General features: G+C 35.7%; 1 protein-coding gene across 2 annotated transcripts in view; it reads right to left on the bottom strand.

The window, feature by feature from the left end:
• The window catches only part of DMD (dystrophin), a 2128065-nt gene that overhangs the window by 810777 nt on the left and 1298898 nt on the right, over positions 1 to 18390 (bottom strand). For both annotated transcript variants that reach the window (XM_067723245.1, XM_067723244.1), the window contains exons 46-47: positions 15761 to 15908; positions 13117 to 13266 (exon numbers count right to left, since the gene is read on the bottom strand). In XM_067723245.1, coding sequence (XP_067579346.1) covers positions 13117 to 13266; positions 15761 to 15908 — 298 coding nt within the window. The remainder of the gene's footprint in view (positions 1 to 13116; positions 13267 to 15760; positions 15909 to 18390) is intronic.

Raw genomic sequence — 18390 nt, 5'->3', positions numbered from 1 at the left:
ATTCCTTCTTCCTCTGGACTGTGTCAGGCCTTGCCCTGTGTTATACATTGTCACACTGCCACCACAGTTTGAACTAAGCAGTTATTACTTAGACGGTGAGGTTATGCAGAAAGCAATCTTATTCTTTCCAACTGCCTTCGAAGAAGTTCTATTAAATCATTCTTCCTAGCTTCCATCTGAAATCTCAGTCTGCAGTGAGGGGAATGGGGAGGGGGAAGGGAAAGCACAGGATTCACAATGTAAGTCTCACAGAGGTGGTCCAGTACTTATTATCTTGGGGCTTATTCTTGCTGCACCATTAAGATTTGGTTGTCGGGGGGGCAGATAGCATGACGTTCACTTTACAGGTCCCTGTACCATAGGGAGCCACATCTGAATATGATGCAGATATCATATAACCCAGAGGCAAGGGACTTTGAGCTGGATTTAGTAAGTGAACGGGACTCTGGGTGGTCTGTCCTGGGGAGGCAGGGAGTGTGTACTAATGATAGGAAAGGAAGTGCATGGATATTTGGGTGATCCTTGTGGAGATTTTGAAATGTAGCAATGTACTGAGGATGGCACAGCTATTTTGGTACCCTGGGTTCCTTGAATAATTTTTAGAGCAGAGACTATGTAGCCAGGCTGGGTTTCATTTGTGAAAAAGAAACAAATGTCTATATTGCTTGAGCCCTTGAATTTTGGAGTCTCTTTATTACAGTAGTTTAGCCTACAAGCTAACAGATCTAAAAAGACAATAACAACTGCATTTATAACTATATAATTCGTCTTAATGTTTGTCTCCTCTCACCAAATGTAAGATCCATAAACACAAGTGTCTACTTTGTTCATAACTCATCCTTCTCTGCTAGCATGATACTTACCATATTGCAGACACTTAATAAATATTGAATGTATTAATAAACGATTGTTGCTACCCTCCTAGGATGTGGCATAAAGTATCCTTGAAAATCTTTGTGACCCTCAACACTACCAGCTTTTGAGAGTGTTGACCCTGAACTAAGATTATATGAGAGTCAGAATTAGTTGATTAGAAGCCTGAATACATAGGAATCTACCCTAATTGAATATCTTTCTTTTGAGATGAGTAAGAAACCTGACAGATTAAAGGCAATGGTCAGCCTATTGCATTGATGTCCTTCCTACATGCACATCTCTTTGCAAGATGACTTTTAAAGTTCTTACCATCAAGAAGTACAGCTTATTTTCCTAATCCTTGAATCTGGACTCTGGCCTTGTGTCTTGCTTGGTTAACAGACTGTGTTAGAAATGACAGCAAGTCAGTTCCAAGCCCAGGCCTCAAGAGAACGTGTTGGCTTCTGTATTAGAATCTTATTTTCTGCATGAGAAAAAGTCCAGGCTCGCCTGCTGGAGGATGAGAGACTAAATGGAGCAGTGGTGAATCCTAGATAAGTGAGCCCCCAGCAACTCATCAGCTGATCGAAAACGCATGAGTGAGTCCTTGTGAGATCATCTGAGCTTTGGCTTTATCAACCCAGTTGATCCACAGACTGTGTGCAATTATAAATGGTTATCATTTTAAGTCAGTTAGTTTTATGGGGTTTGTTACCTAACACTTTTGTAGCATTGGATAACTGATATCTAGGGGAAGGCCAGAAATGGGAGTAAGGCTTGGTTAAGAGTTCTTAAATAATACCAGACTCCCAAATCTTAAAAGAAATGCTAATTTTGAAAGTGTAACGGAAGGCAAGCTCAATGCTTTGCAAAAACATCTGTACAATAATTCATAGCAAACTAATGGAGGTAACCAGTGGAGAAGGGATTTTAAGAACATTATTAGAAGATTTAACAGTAGCTACGTACTCTTTATCAGCCATTGCCAGAGGCAATGAAGGAGGGGAAAAAATAGCTTGACCTTTCTCCTCCCTCTGCTCTCCAGTCTCCTGCCAATGTCTCCAATTGGTTATATCTGCCCAGAAGCTGGTGAGCAAGAAATAAACTGGGGAATTAGGTGGGCCAAGGTCAGACTCTTGCAATATACAACATAGGAGGAGAAGGACCTGGAATGGATCTGAGAGCACAAGGTATACGAGGAGGGCATATCTGGATTATAAATCCCGAAAGGGCTGTGCCTCAAAGGTATAAACAAGTTGAATGTGCTCATGCGTTCTGTCAAACGTGAATATTTGTCCTCGGGGTTGGACGGATGTGCTTCACACTGACCAAGAGACAAATGATTTTAGAAAAAGCCTCACCACTCTCTCAGAATACACTGCCTGAATCTTCCAATGAATGGGACTTGTGGCCAACTCACGCACAGATTCTTGACAGCCATCTTTTATATCCTTACTATGTAAAGTGTAGACCAAGGCCTAGAGCACTGGCATCACCTGGAAGCCTGAGGGGTATACAGAATCTCAAATCCTACACAAGATCCACTGAGTGAGAAACCTCATTTTAAGAAAATCCCTAAGTGATTCATATATGTGTTAAAGTTTGAGAAATGCTGCTCTACATGATGGCAGACAGACCCTCTCTTCCTTACCAGTGGTGTTACAATTTTATGATACCCGTACTGTAATAGTAACCATAATTGAAAACATAACAGAGCATTTTAATATATATTGTGCCCTTAGTTCCTCACTGAACCCTGGGGATGAGCAAACAAGCCTTACAAGGCATCGCCAATGTAAACATGAGGAAAGAGAGGTGAAAATTTTAAATAAGCAGCCCATAGTTAGGAGCTAGTGAGAGGTGGATCTGCTTTGGGATTAAATTATTAACTCCAAGTTTAGTGATCTTTGCAGTACTGTTGAGGTTGGAGGAGGGTGGGAAGACGTAGCAGGGACAGTCATTAAACAAACCGTTACAGAATTGGAGGTCATGTCCGGAAGTAACCACATAAGAACTCAGTGAGAAATCGGAAAGCAGTATTTTAAGAAAACTGATTCTTCATTCAAAGTAGAAGTGATTATTTAATCATGTTGTATTCTAGTTTCAGAATAAACCATTGAAGAGGTTAATGTCAACATCTTCCTTAATTATTTTAGCACTTAAAAATTGTTTTTATCCGCTCTCAAGCCGTATAAAATCTTAACCATCAAGTGTCTTTTCTATTAGTTTTCCTGTTTCCTGGGTTATCTTGTATTTGTCACCAATGCATGAGTATCTATATAGCACCTGAACACTAATTTTTCTCTCTCCCTTCACCAGCATCAATCAATTATTCTAGCAGAAAGATGCAAATCACTGATATAAACAAAACAATAAGGCAGCTTCAAGGAGATAACCGTATCAGTCTAGGATTTCTAACAACTGCAAAAGCAACAAAAGCCATCTTCACGACGGTCATTTTACAGAATTTCATTCTTTTATAAATGTCTAAATGAGTCCAAGAATTACTGCCTTATTCAAAATTGTTGATGTCACCCACATCATGAACAGGCAGAATGTGTCAACTTCCCAAGAAATTTATTTTTAGACTGCCTTTAAGGTATAATCATCAGTCACAGGTTGCCTATAGATCGCAACTATCAGGTCAAATGGAATTTTCGTGAAATATCCTTGCAATGACTTTGGTTTCTGGCCCATTTCCTGGGCCATCTCTTTTCACCCACACTTGGCCAACTGTGCCAAAGATGGTGCATACTTTTCCCAGTGATAACTGAAAATGTTCACAAATTATAACTGCACCATTCATTTCAAATACTTTTACTTCTACAGCAAAACAGATTGATTTTCTCCAGCAACAAACAATGACATGGTCTCTTTGATGTCTTGTAATTAGTTCTAATATTAGTAAATAAATTAAAAGGCAGCAAAACAAAATATGTCCATCAGGCCTTTATCAGTCCCTTCATAACCCATAGAGTGGCCTTGCCCTGAACTATAAGGTGGATAAATGAGTGGAATGCTGATTTTGGCATCCAGCTTACTCTCAGATAATCTACCTCATCCTTCTCAGCTGACATGAGACAGAAATAACACGAAAGGGTGAAAAACTCTTTCCTGCAGACCTGGGGTTCCATGGTTCGCTGGCCCCAGGCCTAATCTATCAATCCATTTTCTACACAATAAAAGGTAAGAAACCCATTACAGATCTGTTATAAGCCCTGGCAGGTGGTCTACAACAAAAATGGAATACATCAACCGATCCCGCATACAGTGTCTCTTTTCTAGGGTTTGAAGCACTAGGGGTCAGCTGACATGTATAATGTAGTCAGGATTTAGTATTAAATTCTTTTAGGTATATAAAAAAAAAAAAACTCACACATCTTACAGTATAAGTATAAAGATAAGACAGAAAAGTTCATTTCTGGTATGACTGACCTTTTATAAAAATAGCACTGTTATTTTATTTTTGTATTACTTACTGGCTTTGCACGTGATGCAATAAATGAAACTGGGTTAGAATTTACCATCTTGTGCTCTTAAATACATCTTTAATTTTCATTTGTTATTCAATCTCAGTTTAAGGAGTTGGCATATGAAAACCTCCATTTAATGCCATTTCAAGATCATTAAATTATTAGAAAGAAAGGCGACCCCTCTAGTGTCAGGGTTGACACTATATAATCTAGTCATCTCAAAGCAAAGGCATTGTAGAAACAAGAGGAGCAACTTTTTATATTAGCAAAATCTCTTTTTATCATATCATTTCTTCTCCTTTCTAATATTCATTGCTATAGGGCAAACATCTTTGTGCTAATAAAGGACTTACTTCAAAAATGTCACAGTGAAGGTCAGAGTTATGAAATTTTTCCTTTGTTTTAAATCATCATTATACTTCTCTTCATTTTAAATTCATTGTGAACAGGGGAGAAAGTTTGCCAAGAAGAGTCACATCTGGTTTTCATCTGAAATTAGTTTACCTTTTTAATAAAGTCTGGTCCACAGCATATTTAAATGACAAATTTACATACTCCATGTACACTCTCTGTATGTGTAGAGTGGAAAAGTAAAGTTTTAATAGGGAAATGAGTTGCTGCACAAGTATCAGTGCTTTACAATGCATGCTGGATTTTTCTTTGTTCTTATCTTTAAAAATAGCACTGCATTGAAATGAACACATTATCTAGAATTAGGTTGAAGTTTCCTGATAGAACGTTATCTAGCTCCAATGAAACTTTCTACAAATGCTTTCTCATCACTCACTCCACCAAAATGGAGGAAACCAACATGCAGAATGAAGGTAAGGGAAGCGGGTGGGGAAGCAGTGTGAAGGCTCAATTACACTTTGTCTGGATTTCTGAGCTAAAGTCAGGTGAGTAGATTACAAAGACGCTCAGGGTTAAAAAAAAGTCATCTTAAATTATGCTCATACTTAAAGCGTGAAAATAATGCTGCTTGGAAACAATGGTGGACTACTTGGACTTACTTCATGGCCAATGTGAGGAGAAAAAAACCCCATCATTTTTCAGTACTTTTAATCTGAACTGCTAGCCAGTCCTAGATAATGAGAATGAGATCGGTGGAAGGGAGACCACAGGCTATAAACTCTCTGTGCCTTCCATTAGGGTTCCTTCTTAGTTTTGCTGCTTCTATCTCTCCTCTGGTCCAGCTTTTGGATTCATAATGGTGGCACATATTTTAGCTTTCTCCCTAAGAGCCATATTTATAACTGCTTGAATGAGATGGTGAATATTATTCAGCCTTAAAAAAGAAGGAAATCCCCCCCACATACAAGAATGTGCATCTTCCTAGAGGACATTATGTTTAGCAAAAAAACAAAAAAAACGGGTTTCCCTGGTGGCGCAGTGGTTGAGAATCTGCCTGCCAATGCAGGGGACACGGGTTCGAGTCCTGGTCTGGGAAAATCCCACATGCTGCTGAGCAACTAAGCCCGCGCACCACAGCTACTGAGCCTGCGCGTCTGGAGCCTGTGCTCCGCAACAAGAGAAGGCCGCGACAGTGAGAGGCCTGCGCACCGCGATGAAGAGTGGCCCCCGCTCACCGCAACTAGAGAAAGCCCTCACACAGAAACGAAGACCCAACACAGCCAAAAATAAATAAATTCATTTAAAAACAAAAAACAAAAAACAAAAAAACCCAAAAATACCCCAACAACAATAAACAGTCACAGAAGGACAAATACTGCATGATTCCACCTAAATGAGGTATCTAAAATAGTCAAACTCATAGAAACAGAGAGTAGAATGATGGTTACCAGGGGCAAGGGAGGGAGGGAAGGAACTGGAAATTGTTTAATGAATGTAGTTTCTGTTATGCAAGATGAAAATCTTCTGGAGACCTGTTATAAAATATAGTGCACAGAGTTAACAATACTGTATTGTACTCTTAAAAATGTGTTAAGACGTTAGACCTCATGTTAAGTCCTCTTACCACAGTTGAAAAAAAGGTGACTCAGCAAGAGTTTCGTGCTTGGTCTTTGTGTTTTTCTGTTCTAACAATACACCTAATTTTTAAATTAAAGTTAACATTTTTGACCAATTACAATGCACCAGATACTGTGTTATGCATTTCCCATGCACTACCTCATTGAATTTTCACCACAACCTGGAAAGTATGCTATATGATTACCTGAATTTTGCAGATGTTATAACTGAGGGGTAGAATCTATAATCCATAAACCTCACTATTAATCACCATGATAAACCGCCTCCTCACAACTCCCGTTTACTTTTTGTTTGTAAAATGTCTGATCCATATTCTTGGCATTGCCTGACACTTCAATCATTTGGAAAGTTAAAAACCACATATTATTATAAACTTATTAAATTGTGATTAATTTGGTAGTAATGGCAAACAGGTTTCTTGGACAGGCCAAACATCTCAACTTCCAGAAGTGTCAAGAGAACATTAGCAGTGATGATAATAATACTTATTGAGTACTGGGCCAGGCCCACCTTTAAAGCCTGATGTTTGTTCCCATAACTGGGGTAAACCTGATACATTTTTTCAGTCTTCCAAAGTGGGAGCTCACGCATGAGAGTGAAAGAGAGAGCTATTGAAAATTATGATGGGACAACAGGCAAAATCATGACTCATGACACACAACCTAGTAAGGATCCCTATCTTAGTGTGAAATTATAGGAAGCAAAATCAAAGATGCTTATGTTATAAACTTTTAATTATGACTCTGCCACTCAACTCTCGGCTTCAAGCTATTTAGCAACTACAAATTAGAGACATGAGTAGTTAAAATGCCAAGCCCTATGTAATTCTGAATGTCCATTAAACAAGGCAAGGGTGAGAACCGATTATGATATCCTCAGGAGAGCACATGGCATACAGTGGTCACTCATTAGATGTCTGTTGAATGAATGATTTAAATGAATGAACAAATGTTACAATGCAATGATTAACTATATAAAAGAAACTTCCAAGATGATGCACTTTCAAGAATTATCAGGCTATGTATCTTAATAGCAAATAGGTAAATAGCAGTTTTTTGTATTTCTTGCAGAGATTCTTTCCTGTAGTTAACAAAAGTAGTTCACACATTAAGGGCAGGATTGAATGGTCACTACTAGAACAATCTATTAATCATGGCCTTTGCTAGGAAAATAATCCATCGGAGCAAATGTCCATTTTTGAGCAAGGAATGGAAATGCCAAGCTTTAGCTTGATTTAACTTTCTCTTTTTTAGTCTCCAGATTTATAGCAATGGCAAATAACGGCTGGCATTACATGACAAACATACCTGGAAAAAGACCAAACGTTTATTTACCTGACACAAATAAAAAGAACAAATCTGAAATGTTTACTGCTTGGATGGATACTAAGAAGTAACATGATTAGGGGTTAATACAAAATGAACCAGATTTCTGGAAACTTAGATACAGTCATTTGTATATTGTAGATCATCTGGCCTATGAGTTTCACCATATGTATTTTTATTTTCATAATATTTATTTTGTGATTTAGTTTGAAAACAATCCTTGCACTATTATCAATATTACAAAAGTTATTCCTGTATTAAAGTTTGCTACATATATTAATTTTTAAACCTTACTTATGTCTAGGTAAAGTGGATCATATTTTTTTGTTAAGGTGCACTTAACTGAAATTCGCCTTCCAGCAAAATTTCTTATTTGTGTTTGTAAAATATTTTAAGTCTTTATATGCACTATTTAATAATGCCTAGGCCTTAACAAATTAAAATAGTAATTTACTATTTACAAATAAATGGCAAAATATGAGGAAACATTTTAAATATATTCAATAAAACAAAATTTATTTATTGTGACTAATAGGAATGTATAATATATACTACCTGTTAAGTTATTTAACATCAAAAATAGTAGACATATAACTAATTCTAAAACATAAACATGTGTTCCTGTATTCCACAATTACAAATGGTCCCCACTGAAGAAGGTTCTGGAAAATAATTTGACAACATAGCATCCAGTTTTCCAAAAAGGGTAAAAAGCAAAGCAAAAACACTCATATGGTTTCTTTAAATGACAAGAAATCTCAATTGTTTCCTTCAAATGAGCAATGGAATGACATGGGAAACCACGTTTTTTCTTTCTTTCTACCATATTATCCACAGAAAAACCACTTGAGCCTCACTGAAAAGTTAAAAAAAAAAACATTTAATTTGGAATAACCTTTACATTTAAATAATGTGTTCTCAAATAAGTCACATAACCTTTCTAGGACTCAGTGTTCTAATCTAGAAGATGTGAAAGTAACTGGGTTTCGTTAGGCTCCTTCCATCTGAATAATCCTGAGTCTACAAAATAAATGTTCCATCTTCCCACCTCTTCAACCAAGTCTAGGAAGCTTATAAGATGATTCAAAAATTAAGGCTGATAAAACATACTTTGGTTCTAAATAATGGGTAGTTGAAAAAATACCTACACATAACTCACCAAAAGAACAATGAAGAAAGGGGACACAAAGTGACAAGGACAGGAGAAGATGAAAGAAGGATTAAAAGGTAGAGTCAAAGAAAGAGAGAGTAGGAGAGAATGTGTTGCATATACTACCCAGGCAGAGAAAAACCTGACATATATGAATTTAGGAAAGTAGATTCACGGTAGACAATAGAAAGATATCAATTCATAGGCAAAGACATATAAAACAGAGAAAAAAGGAACAGGGTAATAGTGATGGGGAGAGGTTGGAAGGGAGGGAGAACTCCTTACACACACGCATACACACACACGAAGTTCAGAGAACATACAAAGAAATATGATGAGTGATAAATACTGAAATTAACACAGAATCAGACATGTGTATGAAGATCATGTGTGAGACACTTAGAGAAAAACACAGAGGCTACCTTTAATAACATTCCCATTTTGTAGATCTTAAGGATATCATTGTTAGACTGTAAAGCTCAAAATATGTATTAGGCAAAAATGAGGATATCACTTCATGATCCTTATCCGGAAGAAGCCACAATTTAAACCAAGACCTATATTCAGCTTCAAAGCAACATTTTCCATCTCTGCTATAGAGATGCTACCCAGGCCACGGCAGGTTAACACAGTTTTGAATATCCTGACACAATTCAAAATTAAGTCTCTATTATTTTATTTTCAAATCATCTACATAAGGGAACTTCTCTCAGTATAACTTGTTCACACCTCTCAATTTAGTTGAGTATTGATGAATAACAAGCAATTCTTTAGAGGCAACTGTGCCATTTTTGAAAGAAGCCATTTTATATTACATGAAAATTATAGGTCTACAATATTTTCTTGGCATGGATTTTGCTCCTGGTTTAAAGGATTACAATTTGTTTTATATTTTGAATAGAACAAAGTTAACAGGTATTAAATATGCTCAATAAGGTAGTAGAACTGTAGTCAAAAGTGGATGCGAGGTTTCAAAACATCCTTGGAAGGTCAAAAGCACATATGGAGAAAGTACATATGAGGACACATAAAGTAAGAGAGAAGAAGCCTTAGGTACAGGGGGATCTGAACTTGGCAAAACCTGGAGAGCATTTGGATTAAAGTGGTATTTGGGAATAAGCAGCATGTAAAATCTGGGTACTGAAAGTTTGTGGATGAAAATTTGTGTCAATATAAAAACTACCACACAATGAATGGTCGTCCCTTAGCACTTACCTACAGGCAAAAATAAACATAAATCAAAACAATAAGTGTAGTTCTTACCTAAAGAAACTGAACCTGGTGTCTGGAAGGAATCTCAGCAGTTGGTATGAATACCTCAGAATAAAGCCCACTGCATCATAGACTTTGAAGTTCTCTTTCAACAAGAGACTCAGCTCTCTACCTTAGCACACAGAGTAAAATATCCCAGTTACAAGACCCATCCAGGTACTCACAGCTTGCAGTCTTTCTATTTTCTCATTCTTAAATATAAATATATGAAGGATCACTAGCTGTATGAACAAAGTCTACAGCCCCAAAAGGGAAAATAGCATGGAATGGACAAATTCCTTGAAAGACACAACTTAAAAAAGCTGACACACAAAGAAATAAAAATTTAACCATCCCTGTATCTATTTAAAAAATGGATCAATTATCAAAAACTTTCTCACCAAAAAAACCCAACAATAACAAAACAAAACAAAACATAATACCCTATGCACTGATGACTTTACAACTGAATTCTTCCAAACACCTCAGGAAGAAATGATACCAGTCTTCACCAATTTATTACAGAACAAAGAAAGAGAGCACCTCGCAACTTGTTTTATAAGACTAGTCTAACAATGCTATTAACACTTGAGAAGGATTCAAAAAAAATTACAGACCATTTCCTGCCATGAACAAAGATAAAAATCATAAACAGCATATCAGAAAACTGAATCTAGCAATCCATAAAAAGTACAAGACATCATGACCAATAGAATTTATTTCTGGAATCCCAGAGTAGTTTCACATTCCAAAAACAATGGCTGTAGTTTATCACATTCAGAGGAGAAAAATCATAGAAACATTTTAATAAATGCAGAGAAAGTATATGAATATGTTCAACACATATTCATAATAAAAACTTGAGAAACGGAACAAGGAAAAATTCCTTAATCTGATTAAGAGGATCTATAAAATGTCCTACAAGAAACGTCGTATTTAATGATCAATTACTGAAAGCTTTCCACCTGAAACAGGGAATGAACCAAGGCTACCCATTATCACCACTTCTATTAAACACTGTTTTAGGGGTCCAAGTTTATGCAAAAACAATTAAAATCATAAGGATTGAAAAGAGAGAAACTTCCTCTACTTAATGACACGACTGTGTACATTAAAATAATCCAAAATGTTTTACAAACCATTAATATTAATAAGTGAATTTGGCGAGGACACTGGATGTGTGCTTAATGTAAAAAAAAAAATCTATTTTTATATACCAGCAACAAAAAGAAAATAAAATTTGAAATGAATCCCACTTATAAAAGGATCAAAATATCAAATATCTGGGATTAAATCTAATAAAACATGTGCAGGCCCTCTGGATTGAAAACTGCAAAATATTTCTAAAAAGGCATTCAAGAAGACCTAAATAAATGAAGGGATGTAACATTTTCACGGATTAGATTACTCAATATTGTAAAAAGTTAATTGATTTATAAATTCAACACAATTCAAATCAATATCCTGGCAGGTTTTCGTAAAAAATGACAAGTTGGTTCTAAAATTTATTTGGTAAACCAAACAACCAAAAATAGCAAAAAAAACCACTCTGGTCTAAGAAGAATAAGGCTGGAGGATTTACACTACCAGATCCCCAATTTTTTTTTATAACACAAGTATGTTGGGTTTGTGTGTATGTGTATATATATATATATATATATATACACACACACACATACATATACGTGTATGTATGTATATATTATATGTATATATAGGTATATATATACATATATACATTGTATGTATACATGCATGTATATATACACATACATATGTGTATATATATTGAATATATACACACATACACAGTATAATCTTGTTCAATCATAAAAAGGAATGAAGTTCTGATACCTGCTACAACATGGGTGAAACTTTAAAACCTTACGAGTAAAATAATCTAGACACAAAGGGACAAAGGTAGTGTGAGTCCACTTATATGAAATATCTAGAATAGGCAAATTCATAGAGACAGAAAGTAGATTAGAGGTTACTTTTTGGGGGTGTCAGGGGTAGGGATATGGGGAGTTATTACTTAATGGTTACAGAATTTCTGTTTGGGGTAATGAAAATGTTTTAGCAATAGACAATGGTAATGGTTTCACATTGTGGATATAATAAATGACAGTGAATTATACACTTAAAATGGTTAAAATGACAGATTTTATGTTATATATATTTTACCACAATTTAAAAAGTAAATATACCAAAATCATTGATTTGTACACTTTAAAATGGGTGAATTGTATGGTATATAAATTATACCTCAATAAAGCTGTTGAAAGATGATTGTTATAAAGCCAGTGTGGTACTAGTTGAAGGACAGTGATAATCAAATGGAAGTGAAGAGAGAATCCAGAACAGATTCATACATATATGTTCACTTGATTTATGAGAAAGTTGCCACAGCAGTACAGTGGGAAGAAGACTGCCTTTCGATAAATAGTGATGGATCAACTGATGTTGCTTTTCATTATATATTCATACCCACTACTTGGTTTTAAAGAATAAGTATGCATTACTTTGATAAGCATTTTAAAATATTAGATTTAAAAAGTATTCAGGTTAGAAAGATGAAGACTCACAAGTAAGTAAGTAAATAAATAAATAGTAATAAATAAATAAAACACCTTTTGGAGAAGTTTATCACGCATTAATCAATCACTGATTAAGTCTATATTATAGGTAAGGATAAGTAATTTTGATTTATGATACTTGTTGAGCTAGACCACCTCCATCTTGCTTTAATATTGTCAGTATATACCTGAACACTAAACTAATCGCTTCATCCATTTTCCAGTCTAATTCTTTAGAATAGTTCATATAAAGTAATAGTGGTGTATATCTTGGCATTTGGTCATTAACGTATCGTCGTTCACCATCACCATTCCTTCCATCCACAACAAATCATACAGCCAAATCAAATGGTCAAGTTTAAAAATATATATATAACACAAATAACAAGCCACAAAACCGACCCCTCTCCCCCACCCCCACCAATTAAGCACCATGAAACAAAACAAATGCTTGCAACATTTAACACATGTGACAGGACAGATGGTCAATGTCTAACCTTTATCCACTGAAGATTTATCTGCTTGAGCTTATTTTCAAGTTTATCTTGCTCTTCTGGGCTTATGGGAGCACTTACAAGCACTGTTCCTCCAGTTTCATTTATTTGTTTTAGAATTCCCTGGCGCAGGGGCAACTCTTCTGCCAGTAACTGAAACAGACAAATGCAACAACGTTTAAAATGAATTACAGCACAATGCCAACTACTTTGTCTTTGCCTCTATTGATTAGTCTATCAAAATGAAGCAAGACTGGAGGCCCAGTGGTTCCTCAAATACCAAGTTTTCTACAGAGCACAGAGCTTGGTGGACTAAAACGCCCACTCCCAAGTAAATCAGCCCATCCTAGAAAGGATCAGGATAGCTTATCCCTCAGAGATTTTTTTTTTTCAAGAGAAAAATGTTATGTAGTATGATGAGCTCTAAAACAATACTCCAAACAGTGTCAAGGGTGTAAAAACACACCTCTCAGAAATAGAACAATCTGGACAAATTTAATCATCCTCTCAGGTATTAGGTCTCCATACTATAACATACCACTGAGTAAGAAATTGCAATATCATATGAAGAGATAACTAACTTTGAGAACATACCAGGTACCAGGCACTGTGCTAAGCTCTTCACACATATGATCTCAGTTAACTTTTATACAATAATTCTGAGGTACATCCTATTATCTTCATCTTACATAGAATGAAACTGAGACAGAGAGGTTAAATCGCAGGTCCAAGGACACAAACGAAGCAAGCAACAGAGCTGCGATTCAAACTTGGCCGGGTTCATTCAAGAACCCTTAATTTTGACACCTCCACATCCCTGAATTTCTCTTACTCATTTAACATCACATTAAAAGTGCCCTTTCCCACGACCTACAAAACTACCATAGTTTTATTAACTGTCTTTTATTTATTTGTGTCATCTATAGCTGCACTGTTCAGTACGGTACCACTTGCCACATGAGGCTATTTAAATTTAAATTAATTAACAGTCATGAAAATTAAAAACTCAATTCCTCAGTCACATCAGTTACCTTTCAAGTCCTCAAAAGGCACATACAGCTAGTGGCTACTAAAACTGATAATGTACAACATAGCCATCATGACAGAAAGTTCTATCGGACAGTGCTGATCTAGATTGTCTAAGGAAAAAAGGAAATCAATGCATATTTTTTAATAAGTGAACACCACTAAACATGTCTCTTAAATGAATTATCAATTAGATTGCTATATATAACACTCAATACATTTAGGAAAGATGAATTTTCAAGAACAGACTGAGTTTATTTTTCCATGGCATAACCGTCTTCAAATGAACTATGGATCAAAAACGTTTTATTTTTTGACTCTCAAATACCTAGTGCATTATCTGACATATAGTAGGTGCTCAATATTTGTTTACTGAACTAAGCAATATTTTTCTTTTCATACTTTATCCTCTGTTCAGGTACACATTTTTTATTTCACAGAAATAAGTAGCTGACATGGAGTCTAATTTGCATGTGCAGACCAACCGAATCAATGATAAAGAAGCAGTCCCATTTCCCTTTGATTGTGTGACCTCGTAAAATGAGGACAATAACGACCATTTTCAAAGTCTGATAAGATTAAATAAAATAGCAGATGTAAATACATCTAATACTTAGTATAAAACAGGGGATGATTAAATGTTAATTTCCCTTTCCCTTTTACCTTCCCTTCAAGAACTAAAGTAAAACAGATCCAAAAGAGTTTGTTTCCTAAAACTAAAACCATGAAAGTCCACCCATCTGCACAATCAAAGCATCTCAGTCTGGGTGGGGACTGGTGCATAGATAAGATAGGTATAAATTTCTCCATTTATTTTTATATATTTTAAAACAATAAAACTGAATAAATAAATGTAATAGAATTAATAGATGAGTAATAAAACTTTTGAATTTTGAGATGCTGCTAAAAAAAAAAAAAAAAAAGCGTCTCAGTCAGCCAGGAGAGGTAATCAGTATTAAGCAGACAGCACAGTCGGTAGACAAGAAAAACCACTTGAATAAACTGGAAGTCTATTAAACCAGTATAGAAAGTGAGCCAACATCACCTCTCCAACACCACAGACAAAACAAACCAAAACAAAACATTGCTTCAGGCAAATCGAATGCCTTTAATTAAAGGCTGAAGTACTGAGACTAATTCGGCAATTAAGATCTTCCCTAAGAAATGGCATTCATTTCTATAAAGATTCTCCTCAGTTTTTGAAATTATTTGGAGCTGTGGAATTCTCCATTAAGTCTAAAATTAATTTTACCTTGGTTTAAAAAGTATCACCATGTATTTTACACACACATATATATCGCATACACACTTTTTAAAAAATACATACTCACTGGGCTAAGACAAAATAAAGTTGTGAGAAAAACTAGTAAGGAACTATCAATATTCTAATGGACAGGAAATCAATGATTAAATACATTTAAAAAAATAGATTCATAGACTTTTTTTTTTTTTTCGCCCCACCATGTGGCTTGTGGCATCTTAATTCCCTAACCAGGGCTTGAACCCAGGCCACGGTAGTGAAAGCGCAGAGTCCTAACAACTGGGCCTCATGGGAACTGCCCCTAGATTCATAAACTCTTAATACAAGTAGGCCCTGGGAGATTTTAGGAAATAAAATTACCTTGACTTCCTCAAGTTTTTCTTTCAGTTGCTGCTCATTTTCAGGTTCAAGTGGAATACTAGTAATGTTATCTGCTTCTTCCAACCATAAAACAAATTCATTTAAATCTCTTTGAAATTCTGACAAGATATCCTTTTGTTCTTCTAGCCTGGAGAAAGAAGAATAAAATTGTTATCCACAACATATTTCTCAAACTTTCTTTTTTTATTTAGGAAAACTTTAAAAAATTGCACTTTCAATAAAATAAGCCATTTTAAGATGTTAACAATATAATATTTTTAAAGAAAATTTATTCACAGAGCAATTTCAATACCTCAAAAATCTCTAAAAGGTGAGATTAAAATTGGTCAAGAAAAAAATTCTAATTTTAAAATTCCAACATTACGTTATTAAACTAGAGCAGTGTTTCTCAACCTCAGCACTACTGACATTTAGGATTAAATAACCCTTAGTTGTGAATGGGCTGTTCTGGGCATGGCAGGAAGTTTAGCAGTATCCTAGGCCTTTCCCCACTGTATGCCAGTAGCATTCCCCCAGTTTTGACAACCAAAAATGTCTTGACGCATAGTCAAGTATCACCTGGGGGGCAAAACTGCCCCTGGTTGAGAACAACTTCACTAGAGTAAGTATCTAAAATGAAGTTGCATGTTTTAAAATGTTTAAATAAAATACATCTTTATGGGGCTTCCCTGGTGGCGCAGTGGTTGAGAATCTGCCTGCCAATGCAAGGGACATGGGTTTGAGCCCTGGTCCAGGAAGATCCCACATGCCACAGAGCAACTAAGCCCGTGCACCACAACTGAGCCCATGTGCCACAACTACTGAAGTGTACCCTAGAGCCCGTGCTCTGCAACAAGAGAAGCTACCGCAATGAGAAGCCCATGCACCACAACAAAGAGTAGCCCCCGCTCGCCGCAACTAGAGAAATCCCGTGTGCAGCAACGAAGACCCAACACAGCCAAAAATAAATAAATTAATTAATTAAAAAAATATATATATCTTTATGGAAAATTGTAAGGTAAACGTAAAAACAAGATAATTAAATGAAAACACTAAATTACTGCATGTTAAAATGTTTTCCAAATTATGACTCATAATCCTTTTGGAGAAAAGAGGGAAACTGATTTAAAATACTTAACATATGTTGTACTAGTGGAAGTTTTTAATTATAAAAACACATACACTGTATGTTACTCAATTAGCCATAAATTTATTCTTACATATTGAATCATAACACAGCTGAGCAAAATGAGCTGCGCTTAAAATAATTTACATTTTTTTGTTTTGTTGTCTTTTGGGAACTATCTATCTCTGGTATGTAAGTTTTTAATTGAAGTATAATATACATATAGGAAAGCACACATACAACTATACAGCTCAATATAGTTTTAAAAAATGGATACACCAAATAACCAGAAAAGGAATAGAATGTTATCAGAAGCTCAGAGGCCCGCTCTTGACCCTTGCAGTCACTACCTCCAAGTGTACAGTAACCAGTCAACTTTGATTACTTTGCCTGTATGAACGTTATGTATATGGAATCATATAGTCTTTCATTCAATATAATGTTTATAATCATCATTCGGGTTGTGTGTAGTTATCTTCCTCCCTATATAGTACTAAATTGTATAAATATATAATATATCTCTATTGGTTTCCATTTGGGGGCTGTTAGGCTAATTTTTTTTTTTTTTTGCTTCAACTTAACACATATTCATTGAGGGCTCATTTACTTCCAGTGACTCAACTGGGCATTAGAATCAAATATAAATGTATTATGTACCTTGCCTCGAGAATCTCACAGTCCATGAGAGGAAAGAAGCATGTAAATCTAGGACTATGATGGAATATTGTAGAGCATAAGTTACTTCTGGGGCAGGGCATAGGAGATGTCCCAGAGAAGATAATGGTCTACCTGGGTCTTGAAGCATGAAAAGAGATATTATTCACAGCCTGTGCAAAGATAGGGCATTGAGAGAACTACAGTTACACTAATTCTCCAAACCATATCTGGTTATTGGATTTGTACTGGTCTATCCTCAGTTAAGTTCTTTGCTGGGAGCTTGTCCAAAGTCTACCTGGGGCACATGAGAAGACATTCTCTTCTCTGTCTATTCTTAAAACAGTAGATCCTATAAAAACCCAAGTCATATATGGGCTCCTGTGAAAACTCAACTCATATTATATCACCGTTGCACTCAAAACTCTTCTATTGCTTCCCAATTCATTCACATATAAAGTCAAAGTCATTACAGCTCCCTATGAGTGTCTAGGTTTGCTCTGTTCAATATACTAGACACCTTTGCATGTGGCTACTGAACACCTGAAATGATGTAAGGGGAACTGGGGTGGGCTGTAAGTGTAAAATGCACACCAGGTTTCAAAGACTTAGTACAAAAAAAAATCTCTGTACGTTCTACTCAGTTTTGCTGTGAACCTAAAACTGCTATAAAAAAATAAAACTATTCCAGGGGAAGGGTGGGGGGGAGGGGTAGATTGGGAGTTCGGGACTGACAGGTACACACCGCTGTATTTAAAATAGATAACCAACAAGGACCTTCTGTTAAAAAAAAAATTTAGACATTCACAGAAAAACAGAGAAGATGAAAAGGCAGAGGGCTATGTACCAG

Source organism: Pseudorca crassidens, chromosome X, assembly GCF_039906515.1.
Source record: "Pseudorca crassidens isolate mPseCra1 chromosome X, mPseCra1.hap1, whole genome shotgun sequence".
Classification (NCBI taxonomy): Eukaryota; Metazoa; Chordata; class Mammalia; order Artiodactyla; family Delphinidae; genus Pseudorca; species Pseudorca crassidens.
The sequence above is the reverse complement of the archived record's forward strand: the minus strand, read 5'-3'. Positions and strand labels throughout refer to the sequence as shown.